The following is an 18,253-nucleotide window of genomic DNA, read 5'->3' on the forward strand; positions in this document are numbered from 1 at the left end:
AATAGCAAGAGAGTCAACGTGGCTTGCGAAAACTCAATTATGTTTGAATTAATGTAAAGCTTAACACATCTTTTAATCAACGGTCACATTAGTTTTTCCTGAAGACCACACTTTTCAGCATCGAGTCCATACCATTCAACACAAAAGTAGAGGAAACAAAACCTAATTAAACAATAAAGCAAAACAAAAGTTTTAAATATATTTTCAAGTAATAATAATATTTTGATGAGTTGAAATATGTAATATGGATATTCACAAAACTTGATTTTGGTATTTATTCTTAACTATTTACAGCTGGAATGTTTATTTAGGATAGCCTGTGTCTGATCCTCTCCTGGGTCACAGGATTGCTTATAGTAGGATACATTGTGTGCTATTTTATGATACATTGTTGTGATGATGTTGTTTTACATGCATCAAATACTAATAAGATATAAATGAAATACTTATAAGATATTTTATCTACAATTCTTAACAATCTTTGCTATTTATTATTCTTGCTTATCAATGCAGATTGGCTATTTTATACATAGTTACTTTTCAAATAATTTCAATTGGTTCTCCAAATCTCAAGTTCAGCTTTGCAAGTATTCCTAACTGCCGCTGTGACTCCCGGTCAGGCAGGGCTAGGCTTGTGTGTGTGAGCAGTGATTGTAATGTTGTCTTTGCTTTGCTTCGCAGGTGGGCAACTTGGCTAACGATGGCATCAAATTGGCAACCAGCGCCAAGGAGCGTCGCTGCACGCTGGCGCCGCACGACGGCCTCGAGGAGGAGGCGCGCGGTGGCACCTTGCGCGCCCTTTGGACCCACGGCGGACCCACGGCAGCCTTTGTGCATATCCTCATTGCGCTATGCCTGCTGCTGCCCCGACTTCTGCTCGAGGCTCGCATCATCGAGAATGGACTGTTGCCGAAAGGTAAGTGTAATTAACTGAAGTAACTGAAGTGTGCCGCGACAGTGCTGACAATATAAACTTGGCGACTGTCAACAGTCTGAGCAAACGCCACTTGCAGCTCGAAAGTGCGCACTGGAAGGCGAAGATAGTCGACATCAGTATACCCTGTTCTTAGTGGAAAGTTGGCATTTCATTTATGTTGACTGAATTTGTGCTCGAAGTCGAAATGGATCGAATGGCAGCAAAGAGTGAAATGAATCCAACTTAAATTTAATATGGTACAGATAAAATATTTAAGAAAAAAAAAAAAAACTGCAGATGTTGTGAAAGCAATAGCAGACAGTGAATTCTTGAAAAATATGCCAAATATTATTACTGTTTGATTTTGTATGACATATTTATATTATTCATTATGCTTATGATAACAATTATGAAATGATTATTATCATCCCAATAAACTATATTCAAGTGAGGCTTTGCAGATGGTAAATTACTTCTTCTGCTCGTCTACATGCATAAATATACCTCAATATACCTTTAAGTTGCGCTTTCCGTTGCAATTTACGTCAACAGGAAGCATTTTTCCTTTTATTTGATAGCATCCTGACATTTTTGGCTGCATTTTATTGTGCTTTTATTGGGCACTTGCATTCAGTATTGCACTTCCGCCACGAGATGGCAGACGGTAGACGGCAGACACTTTGTAGCTGGTGCAATATTACCGTTAAGCATACGCAGCGTGGTACGTTGTCAGTTGATAAATGCAACTTTAAGGAGCCGCAGGGATGGAATCGCTCGTAATTTCATTTGTTGCTGCAATCAAATAATCATTTGTGTCCATTCTGCACTTTAATGAAATTATTGAAGCAGCGCATTGGGCAACCGTCATAATTGGCCGTCAGACAATTGTCGAGTGTTTGACTGCAGTGTGATTTAAGCATTCTACAAAACGCTAGCACATAAAACTGTTTGGCCAAGAAGTTTGGGCAGGCTTAACAAAGTGAGCTTAAGGGAATATCCCAGAGAGTAGGATGTGGGCATACTTGTTTGGAGAGAACAGGATGTGCATGAGAGCGCAACGGCTCAAGTCACTTCAAAGCAACGGCCATCTCTGGGGAAATCTGCTCGAAAAACATATGCATGAGCCGCTGCTACCACAGGCAAACAAAAACAAGCCCGAACATGCCCAATATGGCCGCACACAGGCTAACAACCGCAGGAGTAAACACACATGACACACACAGAGACTGAGAGATAGAGAGAGAGAGAGCGAGAGAGTCGTGGAAACACATACAAATAGGTTGACAGGCGGCTGGGCAACACGCCCATTATGGGCAGCAATAAGCCATGTTATTAACAGCGCGCAGGCGGGCAGCCAGGCAACCAGCGAAGCGAACCAAAACTGTGCAAATGTTGGCTCAATGAGCAGTAGCAGCAGCAGCAGATGCAAAGGCCGAAGCAGGATATTCAGGGCTCTGGCAGGCCTCTGTTTGTACTTCTACATACGTTCGAGTGTGTGAGTGTCGCAATGTACCTTGTACACACATGTGTGTGTGTGTGATGCCACTCGTAGCACAGTAAACTAATGTCACGATGAGTGATAAAAAACCAAAGGGAAATGCACAAATAGGGGAAAAAACGGAAAAAAATTAAGTATGCACATAGTTTGTTAATGCTTTGGTAGACTTAATTGCCAAAGGGAAGTCGGCTTTGAAAATACTTAGATGTAAGTCCTTTAAAGTTTCAGTTCTATTATATTTGGAAATAAGGAATTGAGCTCTTGTTGTGTTTAATATATAAATGATGGCCTACAACACTCAGAATCAGCGTTTAATATAAAGTCTCTAGCTCTTATGTCTTCTGAGACGGACGGGCGGAGGGACATACAGACGGACGAACGATCAGATCACGCCTCCTTCTGCCTGTTACATATATTTCAACAAAACCAGTATATCCTGGTTTCCCATTTCCAATGTCTTCAGGGTATAAAAACGATGTTCATCAAAATTTTCTCACTTTATGGATGTTTTTTAAACAAGTAAACTAATTTGCGCTGTAAATTCTTTATATTCTTTTGATATTGATATCAGATATGAAATATCCGAAAATATCCTAAGCGGATCGACTTTTTCTCTAAAAGCAGAAAAGAAGTGAAGAATTATTGAAATATCAGTTGCAGAAGATTTCAAGGAAAATCGTAGTCGGGCAGTCCCGAATAGAGTTTCATACTTGTCATTGACTGATCATGTTCATGGAAAACTGTTTATCTATAATTGGATTGCGAACTCTAGACGTCGCTGAGCAAAAGACGCTCAGTTCTCAGCTATCGATTCTCCAGCGCGAGCTAGTATAGCCACAGCAAACACGCCGTATTCGAGTGGAAACATATTTTTTGGAAACTGTTTCTTGAATGTTTAGAGCTTGATCTCTTTCGCAAATAGTATCTTTTTTTCATTGCTTTGGTATTTATTTATATTCTTAATACACTTTTGGTTACAATATTACGGATTCTTAATGTCTTTGAAAATATTCTATGACTATGTTTAACAAGGATGGTGTATGACCCGTAAAAGAGCTATCAGATTGATCCACTTAGTACTGGCTTACCCATAAAGCTAGAGCCTATTCAGCACAAATAAAAAATGAAATCTTTCCTCGTTATATAATGGGTGCATATATGTATATAGAAGAGTTCAGACTAATATTGAAGGTACATACAGTTTTACTTACTGTTGCCAGGCGTTGGCAAATAGTTCACAGCTCATTGCAAATCGAGTTGCAGGGCAGTAAAATTGATTGCAGAGCGAGTGAAAGGTAATTGCGATGTGGGCTAAAGACAAGCAAATCAGAATTAACTACATTTAAAGCGAGTCCTCGTGCGAATCCGGGAATCAGCGTCGACTCCACTTTGCCGCGGCCGTGGCCATCGCAATTGTAATCCCTATGCTGCTGCTGCTGCATGTGCAATGTGGCTGAGTGACCGTATGGCAGGTTTATTGAACCGGGTAGCGAGCAAAGGAGGAGCACCGGGAGTGGGGAAAATAAATGGAAACAAAGCCGCTAGTGAAGCGGCACTGGCAATGGCAACGAGCGGCGCGAGTAAATTAAAAATGTGGCAGGCGGTCGCAGTGGCCTCATAAAGGCGTTGACGAGCTGAGTTGAGTTTAAGTCTGGACTCCGGAGTGACCCATGATGAAAGCCGCACCAACAGCAGCAACAGCAGCATCAGCAGCAGCGGAATCAACTCAGCTCACTTCATGTGATATTTCAATTAATTTCGATTTCTTTTGTTTCTGCCTTTCACTGTCCTTGCTCCTGGCAGATGGCTGTGGTTCGATTCATGCTGGGACATTGTTTTTCGCGCAACTTGTTGGCGCTCCTCCGCCTCCCTCTCCTTCTCTGCTGTCGCACTGAAAATTAGAAAATCATTGGCACAAATAAAATGTGCAACGTTCGAAAGCCAACGTCTTGGTCCAGCACTCGCGTCTGGCCATGACATCGACCAGTCTCTGAGGGGGCATTGGGGCTACAGCGGCAGCTGTGCATGTGACTGGGGATGGGGCAATGGATGAGGCTGGGTCCGGATGTTGGTCAAGTTAAGTGCAATGCCTTGTCGCAGCGGCTGCCTTAGCCATTTTACCGCTTGGCCGCCTTTCGCTGCAATTTGTCAACTGCGCTGACATCCTTAAAGATGCTCTAAGCTGCTCTGGATTGCCAGTTGGGGCCGAGAGCTGTCAGCCGCAGATCGGGCTTTGTAAGTTGAGCATTATAATTTCCTGCCAGGAATTAACAAACTTAAACTTTGCCACTTGATTGACGGGCTCGCACTATAGGTTTCGCAATAAAGAGCTATATAAGTGAGTGCGAGAGACCTGCATTTCTTTAAATCTCCCTTAACTTTTGTATTAGCATTAAATCGCGCCAAAGTACCGCCGGGGCAATTAGGTAGCGCAGCGCGAAATCATAAAATGAAAATGCTTTTTCAAAAGTTCCCGCAAGTCGCATAAAAAGTGGACCGAAAAGATATCAAATGAGGAGCTCACAGCAGAGAGCGAGGGGAAGGGGGCTGCTATCAGAGCGTAAGATTCGCTGGCGAAAATGCATTACCTAATTTAATTAAAATATTACGACATTCTGAATGCTTAAAGTGAGGGTAAAACATTTCACGTGCACCCAAAATGAAAGAAATATATAAAAGGCTTAACTTGTAGAAGAAAAGACAAAAAATAAAAAGTCAGATTTAACTATAAAAAAAAAGTATTTATAGTAATAATATAATGTATATAATGAATTAAAATTTTTAAATAAATCTGTTTAAAAATTATCTAGTATACGCAGCGTTGCACGTTGAGAGCCAATGAAGACCCAAGGCAAGCACCAATCAATGGATATCAATATTTGAATATTCATCTTTTATTTATCAACCCAAATTAATGATTCAAATATTTATTGCTCGTTTTTGGCTAAGTGAAACTTTTAGTTCGATTTGATTTTGCCTCCACTGCAAAATGTATTTATTTTTTAATAAAAACGCCCGAAATGTAATGCATAATTTAAAATAAATTTGTATTTAAATTTCTTGATTTTAGTGCGCGGCATCTGTTGCCAACCACATTTGAGATATATATATATATATATTTTTTTAAATATTTAATTAAAAGCTGGACATACGGATCAGCATCCGGCAACAGTTTTATGGATCAAATCACTTATACGCCGTGTTGCGCTCATAAATAATTAATGCGGCCGTTACGACAAACTAAATGAAAACTGTGATAGAAGAGCGGATGCTAAATACGAGAGCCCTCCACTGCGCCATATTGAGCGCATGAAAGGCTGCTAAACTGGCGCACTCGACTTGAGCAGGGGAAACTGTTGAGGGCTCGCCTGCAGGCCGGGCTGGACGTGTACCGGAAGTGGTCCAAGATGTTGTGGCCAGCACCGGCCAAGGCATGAAACTTATCGTTATTCATGCTAAAGACTTAACGAGCGCGAGCTGGGGCTGCCAAGCCAGGGCAGTGGGCGTGTGGGTGTGGCAGGCAGCAGGCAGTAGGCAGTAGGCGGAGGCAGAACTCGAGCATTCTGTGAGGCTTATCGGCATCGCAACTATTACCCACAGCAGGGAAGCTGGCCAGTGGGCGTTGCTTGTCTTGGATTTGCGCGTTTTCATTACTTTGCCTTGCTCGTCTCTTCGTTCCTCCTTCTTCCGTTGTCCTTCGCACTCTTCGTGCTGCTGCTGTTATTGTCATTGCCATAATCGAGGCGAGGTAGAGCGTCGGGACGAGGGCATCGCCGCCGGGTTAATCTGCAGATTTTCGGTGTTGTCGGTTTTACGAGCCACTTGCCGTTTGCCAACGACGACATATTATTATGGCAGCCATTGTGTAATCCCGCACAATCCCTCCCTTTCCCTGCCCTTCCTTTCCATCAGTCTAACGGTCACCCCATCACCCAGCCCATTGTCTTTAATATTTGTTCGGCAATTTTCGGTCTTTTATTTCCGAGCTGGCTCTGTTTGCTGTCGACTCGACCGCCCGCCGAGGGGCTTCGCTGTCAGTTCTTTTTGCTCTTAAAGCAACTTGTCCAATAAATAATTTTATGAAAGTGTTAAATTGGCAAATTTTGTGTCGCTATTCAAGTTATTAACTGGGCCACAGTATCTGGCCTGCCCGCCCCCTCTCAGAACGCTGCGAGATCCATAAAATAAGCAAATTATCTGAGTATTCTAATTTAGTTGAATAAGTAAACAGTTGCCTGGATTTGAGCCATAAAAGCTATACAATTATAATTTTTGTATTATCTATGAAATAATTTATAAATCCATTAATTGACCTAAGCTGATTACAAAACGCGACTTCGACGAATTAAATCAATTCATTAATTAAACAATATTAAATCGTGGGCTTAGTTTTTGGGAAATTACAATTTTTTTCAGTGTAGAAATATCAAAGCTAAATGCCTGCTGACTATCTAAATTATTCCAAGATTATTTCCCCTGAATATGCAATCTTTGTTTTTTTTTTTTATGGCCATCACATTTAATTAATTCTTGAATAATTTGAACTTGTATTCGTTCTGCTTATATTCATATTCATTAGCACACATTCCGCTGGAGCAGAAACAAATTTCCTAAGCTGCGCTAACGGCAGCCAAAAAGCAACAGAGAGAAACACTTCGAGCTGGACCGTAATAAACATGAGCGTTGGGTTCCGCTAAAAGCAAAGGTTGAGCCTCCTGCTAAGGTAGCTGCTGTCGAGACTCGTTAAATGGCACATAAACCCCTAACATATGCTGTAAATGCGCACTTAATTAGCCCAACGGGACTTCAATATTATCCAGTGCTAAGCATTCGCATTTGCCAGCCCCCAAATGTAGGCAACACTTTTTGTGGCATCCAAAATGGCGTCGTAAAGCTCATGGAATTGACTAGGCGTAGCTTAAGTGTATGTTATATGCTCGTGTACATGTGTTTCAGAAGCTGACTATCAGATACCCTGTATTTTTTTAAAATTTCCATTACCATTGTGAATCAGTGTTGAGTCCAACTCATTCAAATAGGTATCAATTTGAACTGGAATGGAGGAAAGGCTGAGATATAGAGATAAATGAGTATATCTTAAGCTATTGCAGTCGTTTGGATTATTTATTTGAGATATTAGACCAAGAGACAATGCATATTTGTGGATGTAAAGATTATTATTTTAAGAGTTTCATTAGTTTGGTAATTGCTACATGAACAATGTACGAATATTACGAGTTCGGCACATTTGCACAATTGGTCGGGTTGATTGCACGTCGATAATTTAGCAACAGGATATTTGAGGCGGTGAGGTGTGGTTACGTTAGAAGGGCATGACTATGTACTTGATTTGAATATCTAATGCCATGGAGCATATTGGGTTACAGTTCTTATACTCAATCAGCTCCCGTTGCCAGCTATGTGCAGGGTATGGGAGATAATCTCTTACTAACGCCCCATTTAATTAACGATTGCTGAGTGGAAATTGAAACAGCTTGTGGTGTTTGCCTGTTTGGTTCAATGTGTTCAAATGCTCATTACCTGCCTTCATATTTATTTAAAGCAGGCGCGTGTGTGTTCAATTGAATGTCTATGTGTGTGTGAGAGGCTGAGTGATTGTGTCCGACACAGAGAGGCGCCCTGCAACTAATCCCCTGAACATGCGCTGCTTTGTTATGGCATAGTTCAAAGCGAATTTGTGTTCTGTTGTGTTGCCAGCAAGTCAGGCATGGGATGAAGTAGTTCGCTCTAATTAAACGCATCCAATTCACCTGCTTCCGTTTGCTCTCTCGCTCTTTCCAATTGCAGAACAAGTTTGGGCAACCGAATTGGACTTTGTTGTTATCAATAGACGCAATTTGATGGCCATGTCGGTGGTGGGACCGACGCCGCCCTATCAAAAGCAGCAGCAGCAGGAGTCACAGCCGCAGCGACCGACAAACGTAACTGCGAACAGTTTGGAGCACGACGAGGAGGACTACTACAACGATACGATGTTTACGGCTGTGCGCGGCGGCAACGGAGGCATCGGAGGCATCAATAATAATTTGTTCGAGCTGACACGTGATAAGGATGGACGTAATGGCAGAAAGGCGGCCAAGACGACGGCAACAACAACCAAGACAACAATGCGAGGCGGCGGAGCTGCGGGCAAGACAAGATACTTTGAAGTGCCCGATTTAATTAATCGAAATATTGATGAGGGCAATGAGCGACTGTTGGGTACTGACGATGATGATGATGGTGGCGATGATGATGACGATACTGATGTTGATGCTGGTGCTGATGCTGATGCTGATGACGATGACGATGATGGTGATGACATTGAAGTGGGCAGAGATGGGGGCACTATCATTATGCCAGACTTCGGGTCCAGCAGTGAGAAACATGCAGGAGCCGATAATTGGCAAAGGCTGGGCACACTGGATAAGGCGCGCAGCAAGACTACAACAGCAACGACTAGCACTAGGGCAACAACAACAAGAACAACAACAACGGCAGCTAGTACAACCACAACAACTAAAGCAACGACGACAACCACAACAACAACAACAACAACAGCACCACCCCCACCACCACCAACAACAACAACAACAGCAGCAGCTGCAACAGCCGCAACAGAAATTGCAAAGAGGCAACAGCAATTGCCGCACCAGCAACATCAGCACAAGCACAGTCGCAAGCACCACAAGCAGCACCACAAGCAGCGACAACAACAACAACAACAGCAGCAGCCACGTCGCCATCATGTGACGTCGCATGAGCAGGCGCTGCAGGAGAGCTATATGAAGCAGAGGGAGGAGGAGCAGCAGCAGGAGGAGACTACGACGCGGGACAGCAGCATTCATCGTGTGCGCACCGAAGTGCTGCCAGATTTAATAATACCCTCAACGCCGATTTCCACCAATTCCAAGATTATCGCCATCAAGCCCAAGACGCAGAAGCGACGCATTTCCAAGCGCGCCGCGGCCAAGTCGGGCGTCGAAATCGAGCCGGAATATATGCTGGGCGACAGTGGCATCAACTCCAGTGAGTTCATAGCCAAGTCGAGTGAGCAGCAGCAGCTGGACGACGACTTGGATCTGGATCTGGACGATGCGGACTTCCAAGCGCTGCCAGCTGTTACGCCAGCTGCAGCTCCTGCCGGCAACAGCAACAGCAACAACAACAACAACGAGTACGTCCGTCTCGACGGCTTTGCCGGCATGCTGCAGCTGTTCTTTGGCATCGATAAGCCCATCGACGTGGCCATCTTCGCCCAGCCACCGAGTGCGGAGTTTGTCAACCTACTCTGCGCGCTGCTCGTGTGGTCCGTGCGTTATCCGGCCGTCTTCTGGAATACGTCCAAGTCGTTCGCCTGCGTCTTCAGCCTTCAGATGATTGTCGCTGCCTTGGACGTCATTCTCGGCTACGTGGGCGTCTCCAATCTCTACAAGCTACAAATCTATGCGGAAGCCATGCCGGTGCATCAGCCAGGTCTCATACTGAATGCCACCGTGACCCTGGCTCTCTATCTGCTGGCCACGGCGCTCGTGCTGGCCTCCTCGATGGTCATGTACCTGTATGGACACGGCAGGCTGGCCACACGCATGCGAGACCGTTCCATCATCACGCTGAAGGCGAGCCAAACGTGGATCTACTTCGCCCACTGCGCATCCCTGTGCTTCGTCCTGGCCCTGGCTGTTGTCAAAGCCCCGCTGCTAAATGACCTCAGCGCCACCTACAAAAACAATCTGCATTGTCCAACCTTCTTGGCAGGTGAGTTCACTTACAATGCAACGGAAAATAATTTACCTGAAACTGAGCTAAATACATATGTATATAGAATATATATGTATCATAGAAGCATATAGAAAATGTATAGAATAATATTAAACATTGCAGCTGGGCCTTGCGCCCGGCTTACTGCGCTGTCGTTGCGGAACTTAACTCTTTAATAACTTCACATTTTAACAGTCCAACTTTGATAATGACATTTAAATATGTCATTACCAAAACAAAAAGCTTCAGTATCGGCTTTCAATAATTTTATTCATTTATCATGTGTAGACTCCATGCCATTCATATCCGGTAACTTAACACAATGGAAGAGGAATAATTTCTCAGGCCCCTTTCTATATGCAAGACAGATAGAAAGAGCAATTCAACAATGGAAATACATCCATTGCAATGGATGAAAAGAAATATTGAATGAATTGTATTGAGTTGGAATAAGAAACTTATAACTAAAATAATATTCACGGTAAAAGCTTGTCTGGGACTAGAATATTCGTTGCAATAACCGGATGGATGCTATAAGCGAAAGGGGTGGGGGTGTGGCTCTATTAAAATAAAAAAAAAAACGAAATTATAAAAAATTCATATTAATATGTATACAAAATTTCAAGCTTCTATCACTTCAGGGACAATTAATGCCAAAAATTCGGTCTTTTTACCCATAGTGCATTGACTATTTAAAAGTAAATATGAAATTCAGCATAAATATTTGAGCAAACCACTTAAAAGTAAAAGCACTCCAACAACAATCAGATCAAGTCTATAATAATTAGTGTGTTGACAATTTGTATCAAAATAGGGCAAACGAATTTAAGCCCATACGAGGCACACAAGTTCCCCTAAGCCCAGCCATGGCAACACCTTGAACTGTTGTCTATTTGGCCATGTCATAAGCCAATTAGCGGTTGTTGTTTTAGGGGATTTCGCATTAATCGGCAGTTTGGGGAGGACAAAGGGCGCGTATCGAATGACTACAGGGCTCAATCGGGTTCCCTCTTAATGGGCACGCCTTGCGACCTAATCATTCTCTTTATAGTCCACTTTCTCTCTCCCCCTCTCTATCTCACTCACTCACTCTCTCTCTCTTTCCCTGTGCAGCTTTGGTGGGAGTAATCCATTTGCTGCTGTGGATTGTCGTCTGGCTCTGTTTGACCATCAAGCGACGCTGGCACTTTAAGCTGCCCCCGCTGGATCACACGTATGGCGGTCTGCTGAACAAGGCCAGCGCCCAGCCCCTGCTCATGTCCAGCGGTCAACGAACGGGCAGCAATTCAAGCAGCGGCGGCAACTCGACGAGCACCACGGTCAATGGCATGGACTGCGCCACCTCCAAGCCGGACATGATGAGCACGGCCACGAGCACGGAACTGGGCGTGGGCATGAGCATGGGCCTGGTGGCCCAGGAGGACATCTACTGGCCGAAGCTGACGCCCAGCTCGCCGAAGCTGAAGGTCACCTTCAACGAAGTTACGAGTACGTCTGATGATGTCCTACTAATTGGTGACCAAGAACAAACTGATGGCAAGCGGTAAAAAATCGTTTTTAGTTACAAAAAACAACAAATTCAATAGAACAAAAGTGAAGGCAGCGCCCGTTGTCCGTTTTACTTACGAATCTGAAAACTGCATTCAACACACACTGTACTTAGTTTAGTTTCATTTGGTTCTCTCTCACGCACCACCACCACCACTACCACCACCAACAAACATCAGTCCCACCCAGCACAGTACAAAGTAAAAAAGATACTAAATTAATCAGAATAATTTGTTAGTCATCTAATCTAGTTTCTAATTGTGTTGTGTTTCGTTTTGTTTTGTTTACTTTGCACGTTCCATTTCAAACATTCCTAATTAATATTCCGCACACACACACACACTCCTACACATATGCACATTCACAGTCACTTACCAACATTTAAATAAAAATTGTTTTGTGTATATGCCATCAATTTTATTGCGATCAATTTTTTCACAATTTTCCATTTGCATTTTAATTTGGGGTTTTTTGTTCTCAATTTTCAATAAATGTATTTCACATACAACCAACCATAAAGAGTGTTATATATATGTATATGTATAAAAGTTTTATATAAAATTGAAAAAAAAAAAAATATATATATATATATATGTATTTATATATATATGCCTGAACAGCAGAAAGAAAGGAAACTATTTTTGTTCCGCTTGTCGCCTGTTTTATTGAAAATTATTCTCTGACTTCAAGTCAATAAAATTGTTTGTTTATTATTTGTAATTTGAAAACTTGATTTTTGTTCATTTCACTTTTTGTTGTTTGTTAGTAAATGTCAATTAACTAGACGTGAACTAGCCGTGAACTACTAACTCTAGGCTATTTGTCTTGACTTTCAATGGAAATTAACATTTAACTCACATTTCGTGTCGTCGTTGTTGTTGTTGTTGTTGCTAATTAAAAACAATTCCAACTAACCAATGTGCAACACAAGGTGGTCAACTCATGTGAACTGAATAATTTCGCATTCTAATATAATTCTCTTTTCCATTCTCTCTATCTCTTTCACTCTTACTCAATGCAGCCATACGAGCCGTGGAACCTCGCTATGTTTTGCCAGTTCTACGGGGGAAATTGACGACGGCGAGTACGCGACATTAAGGGCGGCCACCGCCGGCGCCGTTGTGGGCATCACCATGGGCAGCATAAAGAGCACCAGCATTGGCGTGAGCGTGGGCGTGGGCGTGGGCGTGGCAAAGGGCAGCGGCAGCGTCGCAAGCGGCCTGCTGCACCTCAGCGAATACGATGAGCTGGCGCCTCCGTCATCCATCAGCCAGCAGCAACGCCCGCACGCCCACGACTATGCCAATCTGAGCGGGCTGGGCGGCGTCAGTGATGATAATATCTCCGAGGAGGGCAAGTTGTTGGCTTGCGTGCGCGACGACAGCATTACGTATGCATCCACGCGCGATCTGGAGCCGCCGCAGCCAACAACTGTGCCAGCAGCAGCATCACCACCGCCGCCGCCCCCACCGCTGCCCGTGAAAGGTGCGCCAGTGCCACAGCCGCCCAGCGTGCAGCATCCACATCATCCCGGTTACGGACGCGCCCCACAGGCCATGCCCGAGATCATGCAAATTTCACCCGAGCACAAGTCACAGCCCCAGCAACAGCAACAACAGCAGCAACAGCAGCAACAGCAGCAGCAGATGCATCAACAACAACTACATCATCCTCTGCAGCAACATCCACATCCGCATCCACTGCAGCAGCAACCGCAGCAACAGCATCATCTAGTCAACCCACTGGCCCCGGTCACCGTCGCTGTGCACACCCACGAGGCTCAAGTAAGTGGACAACGAGGTGTGCGTCGCCAGCCACACCCCCAAAGCCCGAAGGGCTGGCAGGAGGAGTTTTATGTTGGGCCATTTGGCTAGTCAACTATTGATGTGATTGCTGTTAGATATTGGATAGGCTAGTATATAATAGACGACGTGCAATATTCCGGCTTCTCTCTGAGGCAGCCTGTCGCTCAAAAGATTCATTGTGGCAGTGGCTAAAGAATATTAATTACTTTTTAATTAAAAAAAATATATATAAAAGAGGTTATATAGGTATACAAGTTGGTTAAATCATTTGAGCTGTGCGAACCTCAGATAAAGAAAAGTTATAGTAGATTACATATATATCAATTCAATATATTTCATTTATATTTCACTATAGCAAGTGACCTAGATGAAATTGATATAAACATGAGTAGCGCAGATTATAAATGATTTTGTGAGAATCGTAGAGTAAAAAGAAATATATATGTATGTATATTAAATAGGAGACCAGCAGCTTGTTATAAATTAACTGGATATCCGTTCTGCATAGTTAGTAAAGAAGTAGGGTATACGCAGGTTGGCTTCTAGGGAGAGCTCAGTATTAACATTTTGGTTCGATTGATGCGTAGTCGAGGCCACAGGGCCACAGGGCCACAGGCAGCAGGAGCCAGTGGAGTGTGGCTTGTGACACGCCTGCGGACGCCTGTGTGGCAAGGCATGAGATTTATGCGTGCCGTTATGAGACAGCATAAATCAGTGACAGGAGAGGACAGTGCGGAGGCGACATGCACAGCCTGATGGATGGTCGGGCAGCCTCGCCTCGCCTCGGGTCGCCTTGCCCTCCCGCCAGTTGGCCGGCTGTCTGCTGCTGCTAGACTGTGACAACATGCGATAGGGTAACAGGACACTCGCCTGATTTTATTTCATTTTCACTTGCAGGCGCCGCAGTGAAGCAGAGCAGTCGAGAGATTCCAGTTGTTCCTATCTATATATCCCGTAGTTTTCAATCATTTCCAATCTCCGCACTTTGTGTTTCGCTCACGCTTTCTGTTGCCTTTCCTTGCCGCCACCAGATCGCCTCCAGCTCCACACCCCGCTGTCTGCGGCGCGCCGACTCCGGCGTGCCCAACGAGGCGCTCACGCCTCGCAGCGACACCAACTCGATCAGCGAAAGCACCAACACCACCTCGCCTCCAGAGCGCGCTCCCTCCGAATCCTCCAGCGGCGTGCACTCGGGCGAGGAGCGCGAACTGGAAGTCATCATCCGGCCGCGTGTCAGCTGCAAGGCGCCGCCACGCCCACCACAGCCGCCCATACAGGAGGAGCCGTACGGCCGCTGCACCAACATGCGCATGTCCAGCTTCAACGCCGACCCAGCCGCCAGCGTCGTCAACAGCGCCACGTTACCGCTGCAGCGCAGCGCACCTGAGCAGAAGTTCGACTACACGGCCCACTGCAGCACGATGCCCCTGCCGGCGGGCTGTCACAGCCAGCAGCTCGCCAACGGCAACGGCAACGGCAACAACAACAACGGCGGCTATGCCTCCACCTCGGCCATGACCAGTTCAATGGGCCCGCCCTCGCAGGTGTCCACCTTCAAGACGCCCAGCATGCACTACGCCAACGCAGCCGTCGCCCTCGGCTCCTCTGTGCCTCACACGACGCTGCCCAACGGCGTGCGCTACTCCAATCCGCACTTCCTGCGCCGACTTCCGCACGTGAGCAAAGCGGCGGAGTCGCCGTACGGACATCTCGGCTACGGGGCAGGCCATCACGCCTTCAGTAAGCTGTCACACGAGACGCATCCGACCATCCACGAGGATCGGGACTCGGCCAACTACTCCATGGCCTCGGACCAGGACTGCGGACTCTACGTCACGGCGCAGCTGCACTAAGCACCTAATATATCAAATCCAGCTATAGCTCCCTAGCATCATAATACCGCATACAAGCAAGCTTAAGCAGATATATAAATATACATATATATACAAATGTACTTTAATCCTAAGTGTATAGAAGCCTCAAATCTTAAATCTTCCACAAGCTTTCGAAAACTTCAGCTGGCATCAACACAGCTCGCTCATTATCAAGGACTTCCCTGCTGAGGTCTGAGCGATCCCTGTTGATGCTTTTTGATTAACTAGCAGAAGTAAACCTCCAAGTTTCCCTAGATATTCTATGATTTGCCTGAATAACAAACATCTACCGTGTAGCACAAAAAACCACGCCCACTGTAACTGACGCCCCACACATAAGGTTACAAAGGACATCTATTCATATACTATATATTATATATATACATAGATATATACAACTCTATATTTATACACACTGCTCGGTATGCTCGTATACAATGTGTAAGATAATAAATAATATTTGTGTTTATCATATCATCTATGATAATATATATATTTAACTAGAACTTGGCGTAATGTCTAACTCTAAGCGAATCCACATGCATACATATGGCATATATCTATTTATATATATATATATATGATTATATATATAACTCAACTATTATCAAGTAATCAATATAAATACATTTAGAATTTTTTTCCGTTACAAAATCTCTAATCTGAAAAAATGCATACGAATTTAAGCCGCAATTGCATGGTTTTATTAGTAAAAAAAAAAAAAAACAAACTGAGGCCGAAGAGCTGGCAAAGTGGATAATATAAATATTGATGTTTTTCCCATAGCTCGGTTAGCTGAAATCGGATATAGACCGTAATAGCATTAAGAGCTTGTGTATTTCTTTAAGATCAATTGCAAATAAACCTTTTCGAGATCGCTTAAACCTTGAATCGATCGATCATAAAATTGTATCGTATCTCGAATACATAATACCCTATCAGGAGTCCTGGATTAATATCGATTGTCAATCAAATAATTTATGCAATCGCCGTAGTTTTGCAAAGGAAAAGTGATGGACGTGAGCATTAGTCAAGCTTCAGCTAGTCGTCGTAGCGATAATTAATAAAGCTTCAGCATATTTTATACGGTCTCTCAAATATATACATATATACATGCATATGTACTCGTATGTATTAAGATAAATGTAAATGTAATGTAACGAAGCGACAATATGATGATATCTAATGTATTATAAAAGGAACTAACTAACTGTATGAAATTAGCTAATACATCTACCAGCGGAATCACGCACACATACGCAACATTAACTCACGGACTTTAAAGCACCTCCCATACATATCTCCCAAAAATAAGAACTCCAATCTTTCTAGGCGCTCTCTACATGGCTTTTAGACACACGTAAAAATGCATGCATTTGGATTCAAGAAAGAAGACATATTCATATATGATGAAAGCTATAACTTAAATGTAATTCCTATTCGGCACTCGCACCGTTGGCACATCAATTGAGAACTTAACCATATTTATTTTTGTTATGAAGACTGATTAGCATTATAATACCGTATAATGAGAAGCCCAACAAGCACATGCATTCAAGTACACGTTAGATACCCCGCCCAGCTGTCATTCATTGAAACTCTATGCATTGTACGACTCTTGACTATATTCGTATATATTACTTACTTATTTAAATATCTGTTGAGATGGGGCGAACAGTCGATAACATTGGTTCCTTTAAGAAACGCACTAAAGCTAAGTATTAGCCATATTTAAGTCACACTTTTGTAAAATAATTTCTATTCAATTTTAGGGTTAATATTATAATATACTATAACAAGAATACATAGTATGCCCCTTGATATCGCATTATGTATGTAATCACATCGTATTTTTTGTAAGTCTAACTAACCAAGCGAGTAAAAGAAAACAACTGTAAATGATAGTAAGAATAATGCCGCCAATGAACCCGATATGACATGATAGACACACGCATCATATACATACATCTAACATAAATATATTTATTGCCACACATAAATAAGCAAATGAATACTTAAATGTTTGAATTATTTATACATACCATATATGATTAAAGGTTTATCAATGGTAAATAAAAAAATACCACCGCTTTATGTGAAACCCCAAATAAAAATATTTCTTTTATACTTCGGGCTGGGGAATGTATATCCAAATTTTAATTTTTATCGCAGAGACAATTGTGTTATGTATATGAAGTGTTACTGTCCATATGAAAGCAATTTTTTCGGTGCTATTGAAGCTAGAGACTTGAAAGTTGGAACAAATATTCGGGAATATATCCGATCTATAAAGTAATAAAATGTTCTCGATATACTAGAAATCATATTAGATGAAGAGCTAGAAAGCTGAAAATCAAAAATTAAAAAAATCAAAAATTGAAATTTTTTAGAGTTTTAAAGGTAGAACATTAAAATTTTACATGTGAGCAAATGTTATGATTCTATAAATATTAATGGAAAAAAATTACATGTCTACGCCCACAGGGGGAAAAACGAACCTGAAGATATAGCGATTTTTCAAATTGTTACGCCTCTTTAGGTGCGTAGCATATCAAAAAATACCTTGTAATTTATATATATGCGTAAGTATTTAAATTTTGCAGTTCCATCTAAGAACTGACCTAAAATGAGGCGTCTACGCCCAGTAGGGGCGTGGTAAATTGGAAAAACTGCATTTTGTACAGTATTACAACTAAACTCAGCTACTAAATTGCTGATGGGATGTGAATGGGTATTCCGGAGCTGGTAACGCCCGACTGCAACGCTCTTGTTTTTTTTATACCCTTTAACCCATTGAAAATGGGAAATCAGGGTATAATGGTTTTGTGAAAGGTATGTAACAGGCAGAAAG

General features: G+C 43.0%; 1 protein-coding gene across 4 annotated transcripts in view; it reads left to right on the forward strand.

Moving 5' to 3' along the window:
• The window catches only part of LOC6572146 (protein tincar), a 72,597-nt gene extending 55,186 nt beyond the window's left edge, over window positions 1-17,411 (forward strand). For 2 of the 4 annotated variants that reach the window (XM_044007663.1, XM_044007664.1), the window contains exons 6-10: window positions 682-916; window positions 8,223-10,172; window positions 11,289-11,718; window positions 12,745-13,507; window positions 14,560-17,411. In XM_044007663.1, coding sequence (XP_043863598.1) covers window positions 682-916; window positions 8,223-10,172; window positions 11,289-11,718; window positions 12,745-13,507; window positions 14,560-15,381 — 4,200 coding nt within the window. In that variant the 3' untranslated portion in view covers window positions 15,382-17,411. The other 2 variants (XM_044007665.1, XM_044007666.1) reach the window with 2 other exon arrangements.
• The last annotated feature ends 842 nt before the right edge of the window (window positions 17,412-18,253 follow it).

The sequence above is a fragment of the Drosophila mojavensis genome, unplaced genomic scaffold, assembly GCF_018153725.1.
Source record: "Drosophila mojavensis isolate 15081-1352.22 unplaced genomic scaffold, ASM1815372v1 contig_19, whole genome shotgun sequence".
In the NCBI taxonomy this organism is placed as follows: Eukaryota; Metazoa; Arthropoda; class Insecta; order Diptera; family Drosophilidae; genus Drosophila; species Drosophila mojavensis.